The sequence below is a fragment of the Amblyraja radiata genome, chromosome 27, assembly GCF_010909765.2.
Source record: "Amblyraja radiata isolate CabotCenter1 chromosome 27, sAmbRad1.1.pri, whole genome shotgun sequence".
NCBI classification, from domain to species: domain Eukaryota; kingdom Metazoa; phylum Chordata; class Chondrichthyes; order Rajiformes; family Rajidae; genus Amblyraja; species Amblyraja radiata.
Window position 1 is genome coordinate 26,715,878 of NC_045982.1, and position 14,720 is coordinate 26,730,597.

General features: G+C 49.4%; 1 protein-coding gene across 6 annotated transcripts in view; it reads left to right on the forward strand.

Annotated features, from left to right (window-relative positions):
- The window catches only part of LOC116988633 (C-reactive protein-like), a 36,355-nt gene extending 26,247 nt beyond the window's left edge, over window positions 1-10,108 (forward strand). For 2 of the 6 annotated variants that reach the window (XM_033045513.1, XM_033045509.1), the window contains exon 4: window positions 10,025-10,108. Coding sequence is in view for 4 of the 6 variants with exons in the window: in XM_033045516.1 (XP_032901407.1) it covers window positions 7,666-8,282 (617 nt within the window). In the remaining 2 variants the exon portion in view is untranslated. Of the gene's footprint in view, window positions 1-7,665; window positions 8,413-10,024 lie in introns of those variants that run through there. The other 4 variants (XM_033045514.1, XM_033045511.1, XM_033045516.1 and 1 more) reach the window with 2 other exon arrangements.
- The last annotated feature ends 4,612 nt before the right edge of the window (window positions 10,109-14,720 follow it).

Genomic DNA, 14,720 nt, shown 5'->3' on the forward strand with positions numbered 1-14,720 from the left:
ACCGGGATCTCCCACACATCGCCCCCGCTGACCCCAACTCTACTGCCCGCGGACATCTACCATCGGGTCCGCCGACCCTCGCCACTCCACTGCCCTCCAGCAACCCGCAGCCGTCGCCTTACCTGGAGCCTGGACTCTGCACTGGGCCTGAAGCCTCCACGCTGCTAACTCCCACTGGGTCCTAGTGCCAGTCTTCCCAACCCTGGTAACCTCATTGGCTGGTCCACTGGGTCTTCCCCATCCCCCTCAAACTATGTGACCCCAGCTCTTCCCCACCCACACTACAGTCCTCATACCCTCCCACCCCCTGAGCACCCACCCCCCCCCCCCCCCCCGACCCCCATCAGATATCGCCTCGGCCTCAGTTCTGCCTTGCTCCGGCCCCAACCCCCATCCCTGCCGGGTGTTCACCATCCCCCCTGACCTCCCCCTCTCCAACACCGAATGGTCGGTCCTCAGCCGAGGCATTAACTTTGTCCCCCTCCGTCCCCACCTCAATGGGTTCCGCGCCCACCACGACTTGGAGCTCTTCTACCGTTGCTTCCGCCTCACAGCGTTCTTCCATGGCCTCCTCATGGCCATCTTCCGGCTTTAGGCCTTTTTATCCAAAACTGCCGGCGGGGCATCAACCACCTCAACTTCTCCACTCCCCTGTCTCACTCCAATCTCTACCCCCACTGAACGTACTGCTATCAACTCACTCCGCAACAATCCATCTGGGTGATCAAACACACCGACAAGGGAGGCGTACCAGGGTCCCATCCCCGACTTCTACCTCCGTTACATCGACGACTGCTTTGGTGCCACCTCCTGCACCCACACACAACTGACTGACTTCAACCACTTCACCACTAACTTCCATCCTGCACTCCAATACACCTGGACCATTTCCGACATTTCCCTACCATTTCTTGACCTCACTATCTCCATCGTAGGTGATAGACTTCTGACCGACATCCACTATAAACCCACTGACTCCCATGGCTATCTGGACTACTGTTCTTCCCAGCCTGCTTCCTGTAAGGACTCCATCTCCAATTCCTCCGTCTACGCCGCATCTGCTCCCAGGATGAGGTGTTTCACACCAGGGCATCGGAAATGTCCTCCTTCTTCAAGGAACGGGAGTTTCCCTCCCCTACTATAGATGAGGCTCTCACCAGGGTCTCTTCCATACCCCATAACACTGCTCTCTCTCCCCATCCCCCCACTCGCAAAAAGGGCAGAGTCCCCCTAGTCCTCACCTTTCACCCCACTAACCGTCACATACACCAAATAGTCCTCCGTCAGTTTCGCCGCCTCCAACGTGACCCCACCACTTGCCACATCTTCCCATCTCCCCCCCTCCTGTCTGCTTTCTGCAAAGACCGCTCCCTCCGCTATTCCCTGGTCAATTCTTCCCTTCCCTCCCGCACCACCCAAAGTCCACAGGCTGAGCAGGGCGGAGATTTATGCTGGCGGCATTTGGCAAAGGGATCCCAGGGCTCCACGATGTTTAAATCAGCGCAGCCCGAGGCTGGGAGCTCCGCAAACCACAGCTCCATGATGTTGAAGCAGCAGGCCCAACACCCCAGAGTTTTAAACGGCGATCCAGGTAATGCATCGCCACGCTCCGTGGTGAATCCAATATGTATTTTAAAACCAACTGTTTAATGACAACATACAGTAGGATCTAAAAGTGTCACACTGTCACTGTCAGGTAGTCATGGTCCTCTAGTCGTGGAGGTGGGGGATTGTGATGGGGGGGGGGGGGTGGACCTCACAAGTGAAAGAGCTTAGGGCCTCTCTTCATCTAAATCCGGCCCTGATACTGTTGTGTTGTAAGATACGCAAGCAGAATATGTGGCGCTGTTCCTCCATCTTGTGTGTGGCCTCACTCAGGCAATAGAACAGAAGGTCCGGTATGTAAATGGGAAGAGGAGTTAAAATGATTAACAACCAGGAGATCTAATAATAATAATGGATGGGATTTATATAGCGCCTTTCTAGATACTCAAGGCGCTTTACATCGCATTATTCATTCACTCCTCAGTCACACTCGGTGGTGGTAAGCTACTTCTGTAGCCACAGCTGCCCTGGGGCAGACTGACGGAAGCGTGGCTGCTAATCTGCGCCTACGGCCCCTCCGACCACCACCAATCACTCACACACATTCACACACAGGCAAAGGTGGGTGAAGTGTCTTGCCCAAGGACACAACGACAGTGTGCACTCCGAGCGGGATTCGAACCGGCTACCTTCCGGTCGCCAGCCGACCACACTTAGCCCACTGCGCCATCTGTCGTCCCGGTGGCCTTGGCGGACTGAGCCCAAGTGTTTGGCGAGAAGGTCACAGTCTACGCTTCATCTGCCGATGTGCAGTGGCCACATGGGGATCACCAGATACAGTAGATGAGGTTGGAGGAGGTGCACATAACCTCTCTCGCACCTGGCAGCACCTGAACCTCTGTTTCACAATGAAGCACGTGAACTTTTGTTTTACCTGGAAGTAACAACAATCTTCTGGGAGAAGGGATTTGTCATCATTTCTGCCTAGAATGTGCAATCTTCTGAAACACGGTGTCTTAGTTTGAGATCCCTCACTGGAGGAAACATCCTCACGGCTTCTGCCACAAAATTTCATCTCCAATGAGCATTAGTCCAACCAGTGTTGGAAGAACACTCTCAGCGGCTTGGAGTTCCGAATCGGCCGCTTCCTACCGGAGATCGCGGCTCCCGAAGTCCACAGGCTGAGCTGGGTGGAGATTCACACTGGCGACCTCGGCGAAAGATCCCAGGTCTCCGCGATGTTAAACTCAGCGCCGCCCGCAGCTGGAAGGTCCGCACCCACAGCTCCACGATGTTGGAGTCGGCGGTCTCAGCACTCCGGAGCTTACCGCACGGCGATCCTCGGTACGGCATCGCCCGCTCCGCGATGGTGTTTCAGTGCTGCGCTGCCACCGAAGGTAAAGTTTTGGCCTTTCTCGGGCATGAAACACCACTCCAGTCCAGCTGGTAGGCCGCAAGGAGGGGGCGGAGGTGCGGCTCGGAGGAAAGACGCATCTCCGACCCCCACCCCCTACATAAAAAGACTAGAAGACCTCCAAAACAAAACTTTTTAACATGCTAAAAAAAAAATTTAAAGGGTGAAAGGACGAACTACTGTAGGCAGGGCATCCATACACAACGGCGCCCCCTGCTGCCACTGTGAACTGTAAACAGTTGAGTGACCCAGATCTAATCCTTGTGACCCAATGTGAGTTACTGATTGACCCATTTATTGGTCTCTATGCTGTTATTTACTCACTCCACTCTCTGTGCCTGTGCATCAGCACAACCCCGTGTGCCCTTTGTGTTCTCCATGTAGTTGGGTGAATTGGTTTAGGTCATTAACTCACTGAAACCAATGCCCCGACAATATAATGCAGACGTGCGATTATAAAACAAAACCAACTGGAAACATCTCAATAACTGGAGGGATTCCAATATGTTTCTCCCCAGTTGTGTTTGCCTCATTGCTAGTGTTGGCCCAGCTGCGGTCTCCTCTGTTCAAGAGGTCCTGCCCTTGCAGAGCCCCAGTTGCTTAGTTCACTTACAGACCAACACTCTCCCTCCTCTCCTGGTTCTCTCAGATTTGTTAGTCACAATTTCCCCAACATGAAGCCATGCTGAGTGCTTCTGTCCTTCAGAATCCCCTCCATTAACCTTCCCACCACTGACATTAGGCCTTCCTGGCCTGTAGTTCCCTGGCTTATCTTAGCAGCCCTTCAACTTTTGCCACCATCTAGTATCCTGCTCCCTCCTCCGTGGCTAACCATGATGCAGTCTCTCTGCCGGGCCCCTGTAATTTCTCCCCTCACTACCTACAATGTCCCATGATACACTGGATCACGCTCCAGGGATTTATCTAACTTTATGTGAAGGTAACCAGAGTAAAGATTGGACCACTCAAGGATAAAGTACAGTACATGTCCCTGGGAATTATTGGCCAGTAAGCCAGTCCAAGCGGAATATGAGGTGCTGTTCCTCCAATTTCCGGTGTTGCTCGCTCTGATCATGGAGGAGACCCAGGACAGAGAGGTCGGATACGGAGTGGGAGGGGGAGTTGAAGTGCTGAGCCACCGGGAGGTCCGGTTGGTTATTGCGGACCGAGCGGAGGTGTTTCGGTGAAACGATCACCCAACCTCCGCTTGGTCTCACCGATATAGATCTGCTGACATCTAGAGCAGCGGATGCAATAGACGAGGTTGTAGGAGATGCAGGTGAACCTCTGTCACACCTGGAACGACTGCTTGGGTCCTTGAATGGAGTCGAGGGGGGAGGTAAAGGGACAAGTGTCCGGGGAGGGGGTGGTACGGGAGGGAAGGGATGAATTGACAAGGGAGTTGTGGAGAGAGCGGTCTTTGCGGAAGGCAGACATGGGGGGAAATGGGAAGATGTGGCGAGTGGTGGGGTCACGTTGGAGGAGGATTACTTGTTGTATGTGACGGCTGGTGGGTTGAAAGGTGAGGACTAGGGGGGCTCTGCCCTTGTTGCGAGTGGTGGGATGGGGAGAGAGAGCAGTGTTGCGGGGTATAGAAGAGACCCTGGTGCAAACCTCATCCATGGTGGGGGAGGGGATCCCCTGTTCCCTGAAGAATGAGGACATTTCAGATGCCCTGGTGTGGAACGCCTCATCCTGGGAGCAGAGGATTTCCACTATAAACTATTCCACTATCTATCTATATTACTAAATCTGTTCTTGACCGCTTTTGGCCGTCTGTGCTGCGATTTCCGAGAGAACGCCGCCACCTACGGCCCTCATTTTTGGCCACCTTGCTCAGAGCCCCCCTCCGCCGCATGTGTGCCAAGGATTTTTCCCGTCGATGAAAAATTACAGAGATATTAATGTTTTTACAAAATTCCCCATTTTCTCTGCTGCCCCTGCTGGAGGGAGGGGGAGGGACTATAAAACCAGGAAGTGGTGTGCCTCAATCAGTCTCTCATCAAGATGGAGTTCTGGCACTCTGAGCTCTGAATGACACTGAACAAATTTTTTCACACCTGTGAGTAAGTACCTTTAATGTGGTTTGAAAATGAAAATATGGTTAGTTTGAAATAAAAAAGCACTGCCTGCAAATGGTTGTTTGTGGGGTTTGGGTTGAAGTAAAAAGGCACTCTCTCTCTCTCCCCTCCTCTCTCCCCCCCTCCTCTCTCTCCCCACCCCTCCCTCTCTCTCCCCCCCTCTCCCTCTCTCTTTCTCTCTCTCTCCCCCCCTGTCTCTCTCGCTTTCCCCTCTCTCTCACCACCTCTCTCCTCTCCTCTCCCCCTCACCACTTCTCCTCTCCCCTCCACCTTCTCCTCTCCCCCCTCTCCTCTCCCCCCCCCCCCCCCTCTCCTCTGCCCCCCCCCCTCTCCCTTCCCCCCCTCTGCCTGCAAATGGTTGTTTGGGGGGTTTGGGTTGAAGTAAAAAGGAACTCTCTCTCTCTCTCTCTCTCCCCTCCTCTCTCTCCCCACCTCTCTCCCCATCCCAACCCCCTCCTCTCCTCTCCCCCTCCTCTCCTCTCCCCCTCCTCTCCTCTCCCCCCCCCCCTCTCCTCTCGCCCCTCCTCTTCTCTCCCCCCTCTCCTCTCCCCCCTCTCTCTCTCTCCCCTCTTTTTCTCCCCCTCTTCCCCTCCATCCCCTCCCCTAAACACCCCTACCCTCCACACACCCCTACCCCCTTCCCTTCATTCCCCCCCTCTCCCCCTCCCTTCACCTCACCCCCTCTCATCACACCCACTCTCTCCCCCCTTCTCTCCCCCCCCTCTCCTCTCCCCGCCCTCTCCTCTCCCCGCCCTCTCCTCTCCCCGCCCTCTCCTCTCCCCCCTCTCTCCTCCCCCCTCTCCTCTCCCCCCCCCTCTCCTCTCCCCCTCCTTTCTACCCCCCTCTTCCCCCTCTCTCCCCCCCCCTTTCTACACCCCCTCTCCTCTACCCCCCCTCTCCTCTCCCCCCCCCTCCTCTCCATCCCCCTCTCCTCTCCCCCCCTCTCCTCTCCTCTCCCCCTCTCTCTCTCTCCCCTCTTTTCTCCCCCTCCATCCCCTCCCCACAGTCCCTCCCCTAAACCCAAAAACAAAAAAAAAAAAACTCCTCCCCTCCACACACTCCCTACCCCCCTTCCTCCACCCCACCCTGGCCTGCAACCCCAGCTCTCTCCCTCCCCTCACCTCACCTCACTCTCAGCACAGCCCCCCATCTCCTCTCCCCCCCCCTCTCTCTCGGCTCGCTCCCCCTCCTCCTCCCCCCCCCCCTTTCTACCCCCCCTCGCCCCCTCCCCACCATCCCCTTCCCTGCTCCCCACCTCTCCCCCCTCAACCCCCTCTCAGCACCCCCTCACTCTCACCCTCTCTCTCTCCTCCCCCACCTTTCCCCTCTCACCCACCCTTCCTCTTCTCCTCCTCTCCACCCCCTCTCCCTCTTGCCCCTCTCTCTGTGTCTCTGTCTCTCTCTCTGTCTCTGCCCCTTCTCTCTCTGCCCTAACTCTCTACCCCCCCCCCCCCCCCCCCCCACCCTTGCTAAATGTGACTGCAAGTTGGGGGCTATGCGTCAGTAGATAGGGTGGTTATGGGGTAAAAGGATCAAATTAATAATATTAATATAATATCAAGGGGGGTAATTAGCGTAGCGTGGGGGGGGGTAGTTAGTGTGTGTGACGCTGCATGCCGCCTCCCCCCCCCACAACCGCACGTTGGGGGAACAGACCCAATGGGTCTGCACTTGGTCTAGTATATTACTAAAAGTCTGATCTTGACCGCTTTTGGCCCACTGTGTTGCGATTTCCGAGAGAACGCCTCCACCAGCGGCCGTCATTTTTGGCCATCTCGCTCAGAGCCCCCCCTCCGCCTTCCGATACCAGAGGATTTTTCCCATCAATGAAAAATCAGAGCGTCATTAATGTTTTTTTTAAATTCCCCATTCTCTCTGCTGCCTCCTCTTGCGGAAGAAGGAGGGACTATAAAACCCGGAAGTGTAGTGCCTCACTCAGTCTCTGCCAGACCCAGGAAGCGAGAGGGTCATGGCTCTCTGAGCTGCGAATAACACTGAACACACGTCTACTCCATGGTGATTCCCCTCGATGCGTGTTCACAAAATGAATTTTGGTTGTCGGGTGGCTGCAGCCCAATTGTTTGCTTCGCCTTTTTTTTAAAGTTTGTGTTCATAAAATGAATTTTGGTTGTCAAGTGGCTGCACCCCAATTGTCTGCCTTGGCTTGGCTTTTAAAATCGTTGCAACATTTGGATGTCAGCCCAAGAATCCATTCGGCCCACAATGTCTATACTAGCCCTCTGGAAACCAGTACCTTTCGCCCGCAGCACCCAAATTAGCTCAACAGACAGCCCCCCCACAGGCGAGCAATATTGGAATTGGTGGAGAGGTGGATTATTGCGTTAGTGACCAGCCTTCCCGTGTGATGCTGGGACCCAACGGGTCCCACTTAGTCTAGTTTCCACTATAAACCTACTGACTCCCATGGCTATCTGGACTACACCACTCGCCACACCTTCCCATCTCCCCCAATGTCTGCCTTCCGCAAACACCGCTCTCTCCACAACTCCCTTGTCCAAGGGGGGGGGGGGGGGGAGATTGTCTCTATACCTTGTGCTCCAACCCAGATGACGATGTTACCATTTCAAACAGAGATTCAACAATCTAATTCTTTATATTCTACAGGAATGTACGGGAAGTCAGTGCGTTTCCCAGCCACAACATCCAACAGCTTCGCCAGGTTGCATGCAGCTGATTTCTCCAGTTTGACTGCTTTTACTGTCTGCCTCAGGGCAGCCTCTGAAGAGACTCGCTCTTACAGTTTGTTCTCCTACGCAACAGACTTTCACGCCAATGAACTGCTGCTTTGGCAAGAATCTAAAACACAATTCCAGCTGGAATTAGGAACCCTACAAATTGCCTTTAACCTCCCAGAAATGAATGGTTTACTGAGACACATCTGTGTGACCTGGGAGTCTCAAGAGGGTGAGATAACAGTCTGGGTCAACGGGAGACGCAGTGTACGGAAGGTTGATGGAAAGGGTCAGGTTGTGAAAGGGCTTGGTCAGTTTATTCTAGGTCAGGAACAAGACTCAGTCGGTGGAGGTTTTGACATCAATCAGTCCTTTGTCGGAGAGATAACTGATGTTCACATGTGGGATCATGTTCTACAGTCCAATGATATTAAGACGGTCAGTCAGGGTTGTCTCAGGTATGGAGGGAACATCATTGACTGGGGATCAACACCTTATACATTTGAAGGGATTGTGGCAATTGAAGACAATAAGGATTGCCCACTTTAGATACAGTAAACATTAAAATGTGCAGAGAGGAACTCAATTACCTCAAACTGCTCTAGCTGAATATGACCTTGCTTTGCAATCTTTCCTCTCTAAACCAGATCAGTAGTAGAAGTAGTGATGTTGATTCATAGAAACATAGAAAATAGGTGCAGGAGTAGGCCATTCGGCCCTTCGAGCCTGCACCGCCATTCAATATGATCATGGCTGATCATCCAACTCAGTATCCTGTACCTGCCTTCTCTCCATACCCCCTGATCCCTTTACAAGTGCCACATCTAACTCCCTCTTAAATATAGCCAACAAACTGGCCTCAACTACCTTCTGTGGCAGAGAATTCCAGAGATTCACCACTCTCTGTGTGAAAAATTTTTCCTCATCTCGATCCTAAAAGATTTCCCCTTTATCCTTAAACTGTGACCCCTTGTTCTGGACTTCCCCAACATCGGAAACAATCTTCCTGCATCTAGCCTGTCCAACCCCTTAAGAATTTTGTAAGTTTCTATAAGATCCCCCCTCAATCTTCTAAATTCTAGCGAGTACAAACCGAGTCTATCCAGTCTTTCTTCATATGAAAGTCCTGACATCCCAGGAATTAGTCTGGTGAACCTTCTCTGTACTCCCTCTATGGCAAGAATGTCTTTCCTCAGATTAGGAGACCAAAACTGTACGCAATACTCCAGGTGTGGTCTCACCAAGACCCTGTACAACTGCAGTAGAACCTCCCTGCTCTTATACTCAAATCCTTTTGCTATGAATGCTAACATACCATTTGCTTTCTTCACTGCCTGCTGCACCTGCATTCCTACTTTCAATGACTGGTGTACCATGACACCCAGGTCTCGTTGCATCTCCCCTTTTCCTAATCGGCCACCGTTCAGATAATAGTCTACTTTCCTGTTTTTGCCACCAAAGTGGATAACCTCACATTTATCCACATTATACTGCATCTGCCATGCATTTTCCCACTCACCCAACCTATCCAAGTCACCTTGCATCCTCCTCACAGCTAACACTGCCCCCCAGCTTCGTGTCATCCGCAAACTTGGAGATGTTGCATTCAATTCCCTCGTCCAGATCATTAATATATATCGTAAATAGCTGGGGTCCCAGCACTACTCCCTCTATGGCAAGAATGTCTTTCCTCAGATTAAAGGGCTGATTCCAGAATAAAGGGCTGTTCACGTCAGGGTAAGGGACAACTCACTGTCCTTCCAGTTTCTCATCACCCTCACTGACAGGGTAATGGCTTCAAACTCAGTACACAAGAGTCTCGGCCATTCTCCATCACACATTGAGAGAGGGATGGGGAGCGGGGAACCATGGTGATGTCTACATGGATCAGCAGGGTGTAAACCCCAGGACACTGCCCCACACACTGACCCTTGACTGAAGCCCAGGGACTGCTCAGAACAGACAAGTCCGCCCTCTTTAACCAGACTCCCCTCCTCGTCCATTCTGCTGGAGCCCTTCCTCAAATCCCACCGGGAACAGTTGGGCATCCCAGTTAAAAGGTGCAGCAGTACAGAGCGGTGACCAGGGCATTTGGTGCCATCTCCCTGATACACACATGTAGACAAGAAAGTGTCAGGGGCACGGGGGTGGTGGTGATGGGCAGACACGGTCTGTGGGAAAGTCCCTGTGGTGGAGGCTGATCCTGTCTTGATTTAGATTGTGCTGATTGGAATTATTACTGTGTCTCTCTGTATTTAACCTCTTGATTTCACATTGTTTGTTACACCAAGGTTTGGAAAGCTCACAATGTGTTCTGTGCTTCCAGTGATTGTGAATGAACTGTAACATTGCAGTTTAATAAACGAGCATCAAAATAAAAAGGATCGTGCGTGTGAATGACTGTGTCCAATATCCAGTTAACGTTCTCAGTGTCCGTCACTAAATTGACTACTGATACAGCCCAGTGCCGAGGTGAACTGCTGACAGTAAGATCAAACCACCCCCTCCCCAGGTACTTTCCCCTGCATCCACAGGAAATGCAACACCTGCCCCCATACCTCCTCCCTCCACTCCGTCCAAGGTCCCCAACAGTCTTTTCAGGTGCATCAGAGGATCACTCGCACCTCCTCCAACTTCATCTACTATATCCGCTGTTCCACCTGTGGATTCCTATATATTGGTGAGACCAAGCGCAGGCTTGGTGATCGTTTTGCTGAACACCTACGCTTAGTCTGCCTAAACCTACCTGTTCTCCTGCTTGCTAAACACATTAGCTCCCCCACTCATTCCCACACTGACCTTTCTGTCCTGGGCCTCCTCCATTGTCAGAGTGTGGTCCAGCACAAATTGGAGGAACGTCACCTCATATTTCCCTTGGGCAGCTTACACCCCAACGGTATGAACATTAACTTCTCTAACCCTTCCTTACCCTTTTTCTCCATCCCTCCCCTTCCTAGTTCTCCGTCAAGTCTGACTGTCCCTGATTACATTTTATCTCTGTTTGCTTTGTTGTTACCTTCTAGCTAACAATGATCTATTCACCATTTTCCTTGATCGTCACCCCCTTGGATCTCTCGTTCTCACACCTTACACTTCCTTATCTTGATTCTTGATTTGAACGGGTGTCAGAGGTTATGGGGAGAAGGCATGAGCATGGGGTTAGGAGGGAGAGATATATCAGCCATCATTGAATGGTGGAATAAACTTGCTGGGCCGAATGGTCTAATTCTGTTCCTATCACTCATGGTCTGACCCCCATATGTCCCCCTCCCCTGACTCAGTCTGAAGAGGGGTCTCGACCCGAAACGTCACCTATTTCTTCTATCCAGAGATGCTGCCTGTCCCGCTGAGTTGCTCCAGCTTTTTGTGTCTATCTGCTGACAGTAAGTTCACTTTAGTCTGAGAAACTATGAAACTACCCAGGTGAATGTGAATCAGTGAGGAACTGGGGCGGTCACGGTGGCGCAGCGGTATAGTTGCTGCCTTACAGTGAATGCAGCGCCGGAGACCCGGGTTCAATCCCGACTACGGGTGCTGTCTGTACGGAGTTTGTACGTTCTCCCCATGACTTGCGTGGGTTTTCTCCGAGATCTTCGGTTTCCTCCCACACTCCAAAGACGTACAGGTTTGTAGGTTAATTGGTGAATGTAAAAATTGTCCCTAGTGTTAATGTCCGGGGATCGCTGGTCGGCGCGGACCCGGTGGACCGAAGGGCCTGGTACCGTGCTGTATCTCTAAACTCCACTGGCTGGTGTCAGGTGTAACACCATGCTGGCCAGCTGAGGCCATTGGCACCCAGTCATTGTCCTTAATACATTTATCCAACCTCTTAGGATTTGTTTTTAGCTTGTCTAACATGTTCTCTTGCCCACCTGATTTCCCCCTTAAGAAGTGTAAATGTATACAGCTCAAGTGATTAATTTGATCTCAGGTGTATAGAGCTGCTTAAGGAGCATGCCTCCCTCCTTTTCATGAGCAGTGCCTCAATATTCCATGTCACCAGAGCTGCTTATCCCTGTTAGCCTTTCCGCTCGCTGGCCTCATGAAGAGTCCTGTCCTGAAATGTCCATTCCCTCCACAGATGCCAGCTGGCCTGCTGAGTTCCTTCAGCACTTTGTTATTTATTCAAGATTCCAGCAGTTCCTTGTGTCTCTGACAGAAACACTCGAATCCTGAACTCTCCGACTCGCTTTTAAAATCTTTTCACATCCATGCCTAGTTGTCCCTGGAGTAGCATGCAACGTCCATGGACACCGAGGTCACTTTCCAGTCATCCACAAACTTCAGGCTCAACAGTGGCTTGAGTGCAGCTTGGAAAAGAACATTCTTTTCTATCAGACTTGCTCATATGTACAAGATCTGCACCCTGCTACCTTTTTACATTATATATTAATGACTTGGGATGGAATTGATGTCTTTGTGGTAAAGTTCACAAAGTCTGCGGACTTATCACGGAGCCCGCGATCCCTGTCGAGGATTGACTTTAGGGCTCCAACTGCGGGAGCCTGCGAACTTTAACATTGCAGAGCTCACGGTCTCAGGTTAGAGACCGACTTCGATCTCCAGCTGCGGGAGCTTCCATCGCCCCTACTGCAGATGATTGGACAGCCCCGACCGCAGGAAAATAAAGTGGAAGATTAGACTTTATTGCCTTCCATCACAGTGAGGAACGTGGGGAATCCACTGTGGTGGATGATTATTTTAACTTTTATGTAGTTGTGTATCTTGTTTTTTTTAGTATGGCTCTATGGTAATTTGAATTTCACTGTACCTTTGGTACATGTGACAATAAACTAACCTTGAAGTTTGTGGATGATAGGTGGAAGGGCAGGTAACATTCAGGAAGCAGGGAGTCTGCGGGACTTGGACAGGTTGGGGGTAGGTTAAGTAGTGGCAAACGGAACACAACATCGCAAAACGTAGTCCTGCACTTTGGTAGAAGGAATAAAGGCATAGAGTGCCTTCTAAATAGTCAGAGGATTCACAAATCTGAAGTGCAAGGGGACTTTGGAGTGCTGGTGCAAGTTCCCAAACGATTAATTTGCAGGTTGAGTCAGCGATGAGGAAGGTAAATGCAATGCCTGCATTAATTTCAAAAGGACAGGAATATGAAAGCTTAGATGTAATACTGAGGCTTTATAAGGAGCCAGTCAGGTTATATTTGGAATATTATGAGGAGTTTTGGGCCCTTTTTCAAGGATGTGCTGAGTTTGGAGAGAATCCAGAGGTTTATGAGAATGATCCCAGAGATGTTTGGTTAATGTATTTGAAGGCTCTGGGTCTGTACTCATTGGAGTTTATAGGGGCGGGGAGAAACCTACCAGATAATGAAAGGCCTGGATAGAGTGGACATAGGAAGGATATTTTTTTATTAATGGAAGCGTCTAGAACCAGAGGGCGTAGCCTCAGAATAAATTGACGCACCTTCAGAATGGAGACGAGGAGGCATTTCTTTAGCCAGAGGGAGGTGGACTGACTACCACAGATGGCTCTGGAGGCCAAGACATAGGGTGTTTTTTTTTTGTTTTTTTTTTATTTAAAATTTTTTTTTATTAGAAGTACAGTAAATTACAATAATACACATCAGATATATCTTATTACATTTGTTGTACTACTTCATTTTTCGAGCTTTAAAAAAGATAGAAATAAAAGAAGTAAGGAAAGTGAGCAAGAATCGTGAAGGTGCAGGAAAGTGTTGGGGAGAGAAAGCCCCTTAGGGAAAAAGTTAGAGAAGGAAGTAAAGAAAGGAAATAAGACCCTAGAAAGAAAAGGAAAAAAAAGGAAAAACAATCGCTCTATTGTAACACAAAACTCCACAAAAAAGGATATACCAACCGTATTTTTTAATTTTTTAATTTATTTTATACCCCCCGTTACCAAATCCTGGTACCATTTATATTTTAAATTACTATTGCACCTTATGCTTGTAATAGTTCCATAAATGCAGACCACGTCTTTTGGAAGTGGTCTGCTTTGCCTGCTAGGAGGAGTCTCATCTCTTCCAAGTGTAGTGTTTCGAACATGTTTGAAATCCACATTTTTATTGTTGGTATTGGAGCATTTTTTCCAAAATTTTAGTATAAGCTTTTTTCCCATTATTAGCCCGTAATTAAGTAAGTTCTTTTAAAACACGTTTAATTCGGGGTTACCTTCCGATATTCCAAAAATGATCCATTCTGCTTTTGGTACAAGTTTTATTTTAAATAATTTTGTGAAGATTTCAAATATTTCATTCCAGAATTTTTGGATTTTTATACAAAAAACAAGTGTGCGCTATGGTAGCTTCTTGTGACTGACATTTATCACAAATGGGTGAGACATTGGGGAAAAGTTTATTTATTTTAGTTTTTGAATAATATAGTCTATGTAATGTTTTATATTGAATTAGAGTATGTCATACGTTGATCGAGCATTTATGCACATATAGTAAATGTTTATCCCAGCTCTTTTTTGAAATTTTTATAGCTAGTTCTTGTTCCCAGTCTCTTCTAATACCATCGGTTATAGGTATTTCTATATTTAAAATAATGTTGTATAAGTATGATATTAGATTTGCTGATTCAGCCTTTGTCTTCATGGCTTCATCCAATGTCTGGGGACATGTTATGATAGTCTTTTGTGTATTTTTTCAGATAGTCACGGATTTGAAGATATTTAAAATATTGATTATTTTTCAAATTATATTTCAGTTGTAATTGTTGAAATGATAATAATTTTCCTAATTCATACAAGTCTCCGAGCGTTTTGATTCCCATTCTTTCCCATTGTGTAAATGATTTATCTATAATTGAAGGTTTAAACGACGGGTTATTGACTATTGGCATTAAAAGAGATAGATTTCGTAATTTTAGATTCTGTTTTATTTGTTTCCAAGTTCTATGCTATGCTATGTATCATTGGATTTTTATTATAATTTTTGTTATTCAGATTCATTGGTGAGAGGAGAGTCGCTCCTGTATTACACGGAGAGCAGTCCTCTCTCTCCAT